Raw genomic sequence first — 12350 nt, 5'->3', positions numbered from 1 at the left:
ACAGACTCACTACGTGATGTCCTCCAACTCCTCCTACAAATAGCTGCACAATTACATCAGAATTTTCTGCTAATAATTACTGCTTATTTCTGGTCTGTGAAACACAAAAAAAGGCAGCAGTTATAAGCAGAGCACGCCGCAGATGGGAGCTGGATGTAGGGGCTGACTCAGTGGCTGGGCTGTATCGGTACAAAAGCAGCGTTGGGTTACAGGACAGCAGTCACACCAGTGGCTGGGAGGGGTAAAAATATCTGCCCTGACAACAGCACTGGGATTACTCGTATGGCTCTTGAAGCAGCAGGAGCAAGACTGTCAAGGGAAGAAATTATTATTTTTAAGAGATCTGAAAAGCGGAAGCATTGTTGATTATAATTAGCACGTAATCTGAAACTGACTATACCATGCGGCACACATGAGACAAGACAATTAGCATTTAATTAGGAGCTTTGTGCACTTTCTTCTACCTCTTTGATAGCTCAAATGATTGCTGTAGAGTCTCTCTCGCTCTTCTTTTGTTCTAATTCCTTCCATAAAATTTATTTTTTTTCCCAGATTTTGATGGTTATTTTCTAAAAAATATTTCTTGTCTTAAAAATTTCTTTTAACACAAGGTAAGTGAATCTGCTATCTAAAACTTCTCATTTGACTGTAAAACCAAATGGATTTACCCAGACTGAAATACTTATCTGAACAGAAGACTCAACAGATTTCCAAAAAGTCTAGGCCATGCAAACGCATGAGCACGTGCACATGTTACGATCACCCGTTAAAACCGGTGTGATCATTCATGCCTTTTGCTGTCAGACACATTTGACTTAAAAGCTTAGCAGTTTTTAATCAGGCAAAAACTCCTCAGACCCAGGCTAAAATGGTACAGAGCAGCTCTAGTGGTAGCCTGGGACTCGGGTCAAAAAGTCAGGAAAAATAACGAGGTCTGATCAAGAAGGAAAAGTTTAAGCCAAGTTAAACTCCTGCATTCCTCCCAGCCTCAAAGCTGACAAGCTGCCCTGAGAGCAGATGTTGCAGAGCCGTATTTCCTCTGGTAACCTCAGTGAAGGCCACACACACATTTCCAACTGGCTAAATTCTCTCTTCCACGTTTCGCAGACCTGGAATGACAGCCCTCTTCACAGAAACTTCCAGCTTTAGCTTGCAACAGCTTATAGGAAGGTACTACAGGAAAAATCGTAATAAGCTGCCATAAAAGGTGATATTGCCTGGCTCCTGAATGGCTGCTATCTTCCACAGGGATATCCTGGACATTTCTGTGCATAATTAAACCTGGATCCCCGAAGCCTGGAGGGGAGGTGGTATGTTAAGAGTCTTAAAGCACAACCTTTGAGCAGGATTTTAACCTGGGGCCTTCAATACTAGAGCACATTTACTACCACTCACGTTACAGGAACAGGCTCAGGCAAAACCATTGGTGCAGTGATCCTGGATCTAAGAGCACTAAACAAGAGCAGTTTCAGCCCCTGGTCTCCTGTGATGACACAGAGAGAGCAGGTACCATGCACAGAAGAACATAGCATGTCTATAATAACCATAAAAAGACAGAAAAAGTCAATTTTCTCCAAAAGACCTCTTCATTTTCCTTTGAGCTGCCTCTCTACTGTCTCTTGAAAACACAAGATAGAACAATTTGGGTTATTTATTCAGCTCCCCATAACTACCAAGTTCCTCAAACTGGTCCAAAGAGCATCATCTTTTAGGGCTCCTAAAAAGTAACATTAGCTGGGTGCAGACAGTCCTGCATAAAGCATACCCTCTGTAGGAGAGCTGAATTTAGTCTCATTAACAAACGTAGACAGATCAGACGGCTGCGGGTAATCCTGCTTGTCCGTGTTCAGGTCCACAGTCATGCAGGTCCACTTCTGACTGGTCACCGAAGACGCCAGTTTCTCCTCATCTGTCGCATGAACCACCGTGGATATGACAGGAGGTGTTTCTGGAGTAGGCAGTGGGGTGGGATCCTGCAGAAAACAAGGGCTGATTAATGCTCTTCTCTTCCATTAAGAGGCAGAATAGTCAACGCTGAATTCCTCTGCCTGACCGTGGTCATCTTTTTAATTCTGTGCTCTTCACTACAGCCCTGTGTAAAATCCTTACAGAAAAATATGAAGCGTTTCATTGGGAATTGTACTAGTGACAAGTCCTCCTAGTGTAACTAAACTCTCTGATGATAAACCCTCATGTTGCAAAGCTGCCTTGATAACAAGGAAGAAAGAGAACCCAGAATGGTTTAAATCTGTCAGGCACTTGACATAAGTGGCACCCATCACCCGTGGCAGAAGTCCCCGAGTAGCTACACGGACTTTTTAGGCTTCCCTCAAATGAGCAAGCCTGCCTAGGGCTGAGAGGTCAGGAACCCTTTCTTCACTTCTGTGCTGTCGATAAAAGGGGAGGACGGCCGAGGGGAAGATGAAAGCAGCACGGAAGGAGCCGTGCTGCATCAAAGCAGTTGGGCTCCTACACACAGAGCAGCTTTTGTTAACTCCTCTTCCAAGAAAGCCACCTGCTGGCTGTTTACGACAAGGAATTAAACCATCCAAGCACATGCTCCTGGTAGAGCAGCCCATGTGTTTTATTTCTGTTTTCCTTCCAGCCCACCAGCTTTATGCATTCAGTTTCTCACCTTCTGATAACAATTTTCCAAGGTGAACAGTTAGCTTCATTTTTCAAACTGATACCTGACTTAAAGATATGTATTCATCTTGCTGCTCTGTTGTAATGTAGGGCTTCCCAAAGTATGTTCAGAATAGTTTAATTGCAATTCCCAGGGCTAATACACATTGTACTGGAGCTAATATACATCATATGCAGGCCAAAAGTCTGATACCTTATGATTATAGGCCTACGTGCTACGCTTGGACATCAATATGCTTATATTCTTTACATCAACTCTTCTATTACTAAATTCTACATTTAAGTAACTCAAATTTCTCTCTGTGCCCCTCCAAGAATACAATTACACGGATCACAGTGATGCAGTACTTTACCTGAGAAGGAGGATCGGATAGCGGGGATCTTTTTGGTGATTTTTTCACCCTAAAAGTATCACTAAAAATAGAATTAAAACAGTTAATATGGTAATACCAGAAAGAATTGTGTCATTTCACACTTAGCAAGAGGCAGCTACAGAAAATGCGATCTCTGTAAGCCTTTCTGCTTTAAAATCCCATCCATGAGGCAGCAGCACCACAGAGAAACATGCTGAAGGGGCTTATTTTTGTCATGCACTTGGAACAGGCCTTGATTCCCCCAAAAGCTGAGAAAAGCAGGATTGCCATATTTCTAAATTCACTGAAAAAAAAAGTACTGACACATTTACAGAACTGCTCCATTGCAATTCAAATCCCTGCTCCACCCCAGGCATCCTCAGTGGCCTCAAGCAAACTACTTAGCTTGTCTGCTTCAGTTTCCCACCTGAAAATCAAGCCCAAACCACAGCTTTACAAGAATGACCTGAGAATTAAAATCACGATAGATTTAATCAGCAAGCTCTAAGAAGCCCATAAGTTATTAAAATGAGAAAGAATTGGGTATGCTTTGGATGAACTACACAAAAAAGTGAGGCCGATGCTGTTGCCAAGATGCCAGCACAAAGCTCCATCTTTACTCATACACCCAACAGTCCCCCCCTTAACACAGCCACACCAACCAATATGGCAATTCTGCTTCCCCTGACAGCTCAAATGCCAACTGGCACTACACACACTGCAGCCCTTCAGAATCCCCAAAATTTAAAACAGGCAAAAAGAATGAAGAATATGTGATATATTTCTGAGTGCTGCCTTTATGTTTATTCACGACTGGTTGAAAGTATTTTCTGACAGGGACATACACCAATGATTACCTGGTCTCTAGCTGTGTATCCCCACAGCTACTCAAACACATTTTTGCTACTAACTAGAAAAGGCAGAAAATATCACACCAAACTCACTGGTAAAGATTTAAGGTTAGAATTTGAGATGCAATGCTAAAAATTACTGCCCGTCAGCTCTTCCCTGATCAATAAGTGGCAAGGTCAACAGTGGAAATTATAATGGAGGGTTTCAGTTGGTAGAGGGTGGATCAATACCACATCTGTAGGGGAAAATAAATTGGGCAGCTGAATATTAGGGTGTTCGATGCTACTAATTATCTAGTTAGGATGCTGGAAATAATTGGGATAACTTATTCCTTTAAGAAGGAGAAACACTTCATGTAGTTTTAAGCAAGAGTGATTATACGATGTTGTACAATAGCAGAAATAAAACTTTACTGTATTAGCTCAAGGATAGGAAATCTGTATGGTTTTTAAAAGAGGATCTTCTTTGACAGGCAAACAGATAATGAGGCACCAGATTCTTCTAGCTCATTCACAGGCAGGCGTTTTACTTAAAAAAGCTTTCGTGTGTGCCAGTGAAGTGACACAGCTAGCATAAGAGCTTCATGCTGATTAACTGATCATGCTGCAAAATAAATGAGTAAAATTAAAAAGCCCACAAATCAAAGCAGAAACTTGAAATGTTAGCTGAGAATTACTTACAACAGAGAACATACAGACATCACATCTTCTACCATCCTAAGACAAAGAAGACAAAGAAAAGAGAGACAGACAGAAGGAACTGACAAAAAAGATAAACCTACAAACAGTCCATTAATGTTAATGTGTTAAGGCAACCCGGTCATGCACATCTTCTACCTGCATAAGTTCAATCTCTACTTTTTATTGTGAAATAGGTTAGGAGAAAAAAAAATATGAATTAAGTCAAGTTTTGAAATTCAGTGAGATACTTTAGACACGCCTTCATCTCACACTTCATCACTTCTGCACCGCTCTCCTCAGGTGAGGCACCCTTGGGAGGTGGCGCCTTCGGCCTCTCTCTCCCGGCACTTTGGGAAGTGAGGCCAACACAAGGTCCCTATTTTGCCTCACTGCTGTCAGAAGACACACAGAAGGCATCAGCTGCTCTTTGTCTGGCATCACCTGAGTGCCTTGAGCTGTCTCAGAACAGCTCAGCACTTTGGCATTCGACCAGGGAGTGATTTGTGTCAAGCTGCCATCCTTCCTAAAAATCCCCCCTTTTCACACGGGGGTCAGTCCATCGACTGCTTCAGGTTTCATTCACGAACACCAGCTGGTTGTTTTTATTGATTGTGAGGGATGTAAGGCAGCATACAGCACAGGCTCAAAGTAGTCAAGCTTAGCAAGGGCTTAAGCTCGTGCCTGGCTTCTTCACCTCCTGTAGGCCTCATCTAGAAATCCATGTCTGGCTGTATGAGAAAAAAGTTCTCAGACTGGCCCATGGAGTTTTATTTGTTTTACTTCTGTAACCCTCAATGCTGCTAGTAACCCCCCTGACTTGGCAAAAGCCACTAAGTAGGGTTTTAGAAGTCCTGGTAGATCACAGCATCACTTCCAACTCAAACACCCTCCTTTCTGCCCCTTGGAGCTGAAGCATTTTGCAGTGACTTCTCTCTGCTGCCCCATCAAGGCAGCACCACCAAGGGTCCAACACCCCAATTCCTGCCCTGGATCCCATGGAGGAGTCATGCTCAGGGCCCTTTTTGTGGAGAAACCAGTGTCAGGCAGAGGCAAATACAGCCACTGCCTCCCATGGCAGCCCACAGCGAACCTTAGGCCAATTTTCTTCTAGAAGTGTAAATCCTCTTCTTTGGTGGGAACCCATAGCCAAAGCAGGTTATGGGGCTGCAGTGGGCAGGTGTATATCATAACAAAGCAAAATCAGTCTAGGCAAGGGCAAAAAAATCCTGTAACCTTCCTAAAAAAATATATATTTACAAAACTCTTTTAAAATTCATGTTGTCCCCAAGTTAACAATTTGGAATTGATTCCACTATTCACAGCGCATGGTGGACCCATGAGGATTGTAGTGGGGTCTGTCTGCTCCACTGCAGCTACTGGATGGATGACACAAGGAGGCTGTGAATATCGGACTTCAGGGTCTGGTGACATTAAAATCCCCCTCTCTCCTTTTGGACTTCCCAAGCAAGACTCAAAGAGTTCTTCTCCTGCTGTCAGACTTTTTCTTTTGGACCAAACCAGTTTGGACTTGGGGCTCAGAAAACACATCAGCTTAGCATCCATCTTAATTCTCACCTTAATTCCCCCTAAATTGGAGGCACATCTCAAAAATAAGCAAAACCAGCAACAATAACAACAAAAGCAATAAACAGGCTCCTCCCTCAATAAACATCTCAACTGTACAGCAGTCTGCAACTTCCAGAAGTCAGAAATGCTCTTAAAAACTAAAAATGGCACACGCTTCCTTAAATCTGGCAAGGGAGGTGAATTAGATGCTTGAAGGGTAGAAGGCAGCTCAGGAAAACTGAATCCTCACTCCACAAGGTAGAAAAGTTTTTGCATGATTTACGTTAATGACATTATCTTCAAATTGTCTGGCTTTTACCCATTTTTAGTTACATTATTTTTAGTTAGCTGACATTTAAACGATAAAGGGACATGTTGCGAGGTATTTTCTTATAGATAGATACAGGATAACAATTTAAGATTAATGGGATATAAACGTACTGATTAACAACTCAAAAAAATGTAAGATAAGGGTAAGATAGCAAACTATGCACACCAGCAAGTGAACCATTGGATTACCAGAACTAACCACTGAGGTTCCTATCTAAATATCTAAATACAACAAGCTTGAACATTTATCCTGCAGTTTGTTAAATGTTCCTAAAAGCTGGATGTTCCCCTACCATGTAGTAGTCTAGGAGATTTCAACCCTTCAAGAATCCTAAGCTCTTTCACAGAAAGGAAACTTCAAGTTTTTCAGTCTTCTATTTAAAAAATATCCAATTCACTTCTTTGAACACTGCACCTTTCAGTGTGTTTTTTTTTTCAATAGTGTAAGTCACCGGAAAAAACCTGCTGTGTGCAGTAGGGGATTTGTTCTTGCCTTATTATTTCATGTCCTACTCAAAAAATATGATTCATAAAATAATCTTTAGTGGTATGAATCAGCTTAAACAATTTCAAATTCCAAGATGAGGTCACAGAACACTTGGCACAAACTTGAGAAAATTTGGATGTAATCACATTCAAAACTACACCGGGCCCCAAAACTTCAAAAACCCAATGCCTAGTCCGGTGGCCTTATCTGGCCTAATTTATCCCTGGTTCTCCCTTTTGGCCTGGAAATATCAAGTTATTGAGGTAACAGGTTGAGGGAAGGCACATACAGGCAGGAGTCCTGTTGCATGGTTAACAACACTGAGCAGGATCTTTCTGTCTCTACTCAATCCTAAAAGTGATACAAGTGGGCCAATGGGTAGGACTGTGCTGCTTCTAATCCAAAAATAGCTGAGCCCTTTAACTTACGTCTTTAGAGGCGTCTTCTTCTTTTTTGCAGGTTTATTCAAGCTGTCTCCATCGGTCCCGTTTGTTTCATTGGCACTGGCTGGTATCTCAAAGGAGGCTGGAGATTTGGTGGGCGAGCTGGCGATCTTAGAAGAAGACTTGAAAGGGTCAATAGAGTCCTCGCACATGTCTGGCTCGAAACTGTACGTTTGTTGAGGCAGTTTGGGAGATTCTTGCATTTTTGTACTAGATGAGAACGGGTTAAAATTGGGATCGTCCCACTTGTCAATATCAAAAGTGTAAGATCCTTTTGTGATAGGGATCTCATTTGGATCAGTGGGTGTCTTGGTTGGTGTGGTTGGAAGGTTATCAAGCTTTTCCACTGACTTTTTAGTCTTTGGCCTCCGTAGTGGCATTTTAGCACCAGGCTTTTTACCTGTTTTTTTAGGAGGAGCGCTCTCCTGAGGGTCTTCACCGATCCCTTTTTCTTCAGAATAATCAAACTCCAGCCTCACTGCAACCCCTTTGACCGGAGGGTCCTCTTGTCCTCCGGTGTCAGGCGGGGTCACCTCCACAGCCTCAGGTGCCGTTGTAAGAGGTAGCGTTTTCTTACTGGCAGGGGGAGAGTTTTGTACTTTGCTGCCTCCAGTGCTAAACGCACTAATCCCTTCAAAACTGTCTGGATCCAAAGGGTAGGATCCCTCAGGCACAGCCGGGGCCTCCTGTTTCTCAGCAGAGATTTTAGAAGGTTCAGTACATTCAGGTTTTACTGAGTCAGCCTTTGCTTCAGATGTTGATTTATCCTCACCTGGGGCAGAAGCTGCTTGGCCAAGGTCAGACGGCTCTTGTGGCGTTTCCTTCACCGGCGGAGCATCGAGAGATTTTTTTGCTGACGGCTTCTTTTTTAAGGAAGCTGGCCTGGATTTCTTGGTTCGCTTAAGGGTACTGGAAGCACTACTTGAACCAGTACCATATGCATCTGCTGCTGGCGCTAGCGTCTCGTTATTGCCAAGATAAGATGCTCCATCAAAATCACTAGCTTGCAAGCTAAGAGACCGAGATAACGTAGATTTGGAAATTGGCACCGAATCGGTCGATTTTCTTCGAACATTCGCTTTGGGGTCACGATTCTTCGATTCCGGAGAACTCGGTCCTAAGGCATGGAGAGAATCAACCAACTCAATGTTATCAAAGTCCAAGTTGTAGGTTCCACTGCTGGCTATTGGCTTGTCCTCATCAAAGACGGTGGAAAAAGAATGGGAAGGGGGACGGAAAGGGCTTTCTTCAACAGGTTCGCTGTGGGACACATCAGCTACAGGGGCAGTTTCGGAAGATAATCCTGTGGGAACAAACAGAAAAATCAGCAAATTTTAAACACGTTTTAAAAACGGGTGCTTAGTAATCTTGCTATAATCTAATACTAATACAAATATATATATATATAAAAGAAAGGGTAAAAATCATTCAGATGGAGTAAGCAATGATTGAGGGACATTTTCAATACATGAACTAGATAAGGAAAAAAAAGTTCTCCCCAGGAAAAGATTCAAGTCAAGCTGCATGAAAATACAAAATATGCATTGGAATAGCCTCTTGAGGATACCTTCTAAACTAATTATCACTTAGTTAAAAAGGTGTCTATTATTATAACATGCTAAATATGCCACATACCAGAAATTCTGGACTTTGAACATTACTCACATTTTCTTCTTTTCTAAAGAGTTCACAGAATTGTGTCAAAGCTCTTTTGCAGTAGATTTCCTGTCAATTTGGCCAGTGCTTCAGCAATTACATGTTGATCTTAAGTTTTGTTTCCCATGTGCTATTTTTACTAATTTCCCAGAGGGACAAAACAATGGAACATGGCTTCCCTTCCACAACCCATCAATGTCTGCCCCCAGAAGCCAGTACACTAAACTTTGACCTCAAAATTCCAAATCTACAATAAGATGTGAATCACGGAGAATTTCATATGAAATAAATTACGGCAAAGATTATAAAAAAATAATAATAATCAGTTCAACAACTGTACAAGAAATCTCAGTTGCAAATATTCTATAAGAAAGACAATTAGAAGCTGCCTACAGATTATTCAAAACAGATTTCTCAAAGCGTAGTGCTAACTCCATGATGAAAGGAAAATTTTATAGGGAGAATTATATGGCAGAACCGTTCAACTGAACATCTTTTCATTGTAATTAAAGGCTCGCTTATCAAAGGGAATCCTAAGAAGATTTATAGCAGTCTCTTGACTTGTTACATAACAATTATATTGGACTAAATAGAAAAATACACAGTGCGTGTCAAAAAGAAAGTACACCAGTAGGAAAGGATTAAGATGATGGACCCTTCTGCCTTCCACCTCATTAAAGTTCATTACCAAAATGCTTTACGGATCCTGAACACGGTTTGCTCTGGCTGTCATTGTCCCTGCCCAAACCTAACACCGTCACCTCCACTACCGTGTCCGTGTCCTGGTCAGGGCGTGGAGCCCTGGGAAATCCCTCCAGTCCCCAATCCACGCTACGCTAAGCTGGCTGCTGGGGCTGCTCCCAGCAGCTGGGCTCGCTCTGATGAAAACGGGAGCAGAATGATTCAGGGCTTCCCACTGAGCAACGCAGCTTTTGTCGTGGTTTCAATTTTAGCGTCATGCAATTTTAAAGAGAAGCACGCTCAAGCAAAAATGAATGCTTTGCTCATCCTTAAACGATTTCGGTGAAATTTCTATGCATCTTTTTCACTTCAATCATGACATGTTTTGCAAAACAGTTTCCATTGTGCCCAGCTACATTCATTACTGCTTTTCATAAAAGCAAGGTGGACAGAGAATCAATCAGCTTTTTGTCAGAAGTTATGAGTGGATTAAGAACAGTTCTTCTTTATTCCAGAGGAAATGGCACCTCTGCATAGAAATCATGGGAGTTATTACTTATGAATGTAGAGAACAGAAGAAATTGAAGGAAATCAGATCCATTTCCCACAGCAGTAGCTTAGAGCAGCACCAGGTATATTGAGAGATTTTCAGAGGAGTGACAGCTGCGCAGTTTCTCTCAAGACGCTGGAATTTTACTGAGTTACAGGAACTAAACATATTGCTTTACTGTGTTTTTTGTTTGTTTGTTTGTTTGTTTGTTTTGTTTTGTTTTGTTTTTTTGTTTTTTTCTGAAATGAATGCTAGTAATGAGGCAATATTTCAGGACAGTTTATTTTTTTTTCCTCATCTCCGCAGGGCTGTGCTTGGGTTCAGTCTGGCTGATTGGCCATTCATTAGAGTCAATTTGCTGAGCTGGTGTTTGCTTCACACACACCTCACTTCTGACACCGGTGGGACTCAAAGAGAGTCGTAAAACTCCAGCATTAGGCTCATCTGTGGATTTTACACCACCGTGGAAGGGAAGACACCTAACTGGGATACAGAGCAATGAACACCGCATAGCTCTAACACGTCAGCACAGAACAAATCTAGGTCAGCGTGAAATAAAAGGGGGATCTGAACACAGCCTTCTGAAATTACGTGTTGTTTTCATTCCCTCATGTGCCCACCAGGGTTGAGGCTCTTTGTTCAAAGACAGTACAAACATATATTTAATATAGATATACAAAATCAATGCCCTGCAGGACCTGGAATGCAGCAGGCAGGTGCAGTTGAGCTGAATTTGGGATCGCATCACAGCAGTGAGCAGATGTGCAATGCTTCCCATGCTCAGGGTGGCCCAGCCTTCCAATTTGATGTTCTCCACGTAACATGGAGCTCAGAGCCCTTTGGTTGATTATTTCACAGCTTCCTCCTCACCAAATCCTTCGTTCACAGTACAGATTTCTGCAGAGCGCAGCTCAGCTCCCTGCTGCGATATTTCCATTGTTTCTTTATGGAACAACATGGGAAATGGAGAGAAAACAGCTTTTGGGAGCCATGCACTGCTGCTCCTCAGCTCCTACCCCATTGCACAGGGATCACCTGCCTGGGAATGGCAGCAGGCAGGAGGGGAAGAGGTGAACACTCTTTGCTGGCGAGAGCAGCACAGCTTTGTAGCAGTACCAGGAGATATTAAGATGTGACTTTAAGGGCATATTCAGAGAGCAGAGCCATTTGTCTTCTTAGACCACAGGATTAAGTGAATCAGTCTTACTAATTACTGCATTTCATTAAAATGCAGCTTGATCGTGGAGGAAGGTACCACGCTACAAGCTCTGCAAAGGAAGGCGTTAGCTTGCCCTAGAGAGAGGCCAGCAAAAGGTTTTAAACCAGGCTTATGCTTTTTAGGGGCTCATGGCAGGGAGCTGACAGTCCCCCACAAATTATCCCAGTAGGAATTGCCCTCAGGCAGGTACTAGGTGGTGGGAAGCATTCCAGAAACATGAGCGACAGCAGAGAAACCTGTGTTGTACTGAAAAACAGGTGCTCCCCCAAAGAAATCTGCCATTGCAGTCATTGAGAAGGCGACCCAAGGACTATTCCTTCCCCACGGACATTGCTCTGACTGTAGAGAAAGCCTGCCTGGATTAGGATACTTTTTTTTAGGATACAGAGCGGGTACTTTTTTATTTTTCTAGTCAACTACAGAAATCAATTTTTGTGCATTATGATTTTGTACCAAGATGGTGACAGCAACTCGGATGACAGCAAACCTCCAACACCCCACCAGGAAAGAGCACGGGGCAGCCCCAGCCCTCCCTGAACTCAGGTGTCCTTGAGGAAGCTGCAGAGATGCCCCACGCAGCCCCACATGTGCAGGGGATGCGGTGCCCACCGGCAAACACGAGGTTACCAGACCAAACTTAACCAGATCTAATACAGCAAACGCAGCAGAAATTAAATTATACTTCTGTTTTCTGGAGGAAAAAGAAGGATGAAGAAACATTTGGAAAATGCATAGAGCGTGCACCCCCACACTGTTATAATGAAATACCTCAGCAGACAAGCTCTTTGCCTATAGCGTATGGGAACTGGAATTACCTAACACTACACGTTTTCAAACAGCTTATTTCACGTTCCTGCTTGTTATGAAGGCCTTTGAAGTTATGAAAT

The 12350-nt window shown here is 42.8% G+C and overlaps 1 protein-coding gene across 12 annotated transcripts in view; it reads right to left on the bottom strand.

Annotated features, from left to right (window-relative positions):
* TACC2 (transforming acidic coiled-coil containing protein 2) overlaps positions 1-12350 on the bottom strand; it is a 124648-nt gene that overhangs the window by 25232 nt on the left and 87066 nt on the right. For 6 of the 12 annotated variants that reach the window (XM_084526819.1, XM_084526827.1, XM_084526823.1 and 3 more), the window contains 4 exons: positions 7343-8660; positions 4532-4567; positions 3000-3060; positions 1766-1973 (listed from right to left, as the gene is read on the bottom strand). In XM_084526819.1, the coding sequence (XP_084382945.1) occupies positions 1766-1973; positions 3000-3060; positions 4532-4567; positions 7343-8660 (1623 nt within the window). The remainder of the gene's footprint in view (positions 1-1765; positions 1974-2999; positions 3061-4531; positions 4568-7342; positions 8661-12350) is intronic. The other 6 variants (XM_084526824.1, XM_084526828.1, XM_084526829.1 and 3 more) reach the window with 2 other exon arrangements.

Source organism: Aythya ferina (genome assembly GCF_964211825.1).
Source record: "Aythya ferina genome assembly, chromosome: 7".
In the NCBI taxonomy this organism is placed as follows: Eukaryota; Metazoa; Chordata; class Aves; order Anseriformes; family Anatidae; genus Aythya; species Aythya ferina.
The sequence above is the reverse complement of the archived record's forward strand: the minus strand, read 5'-3'. Positions and strand labels throughout refer to the sequence as shown.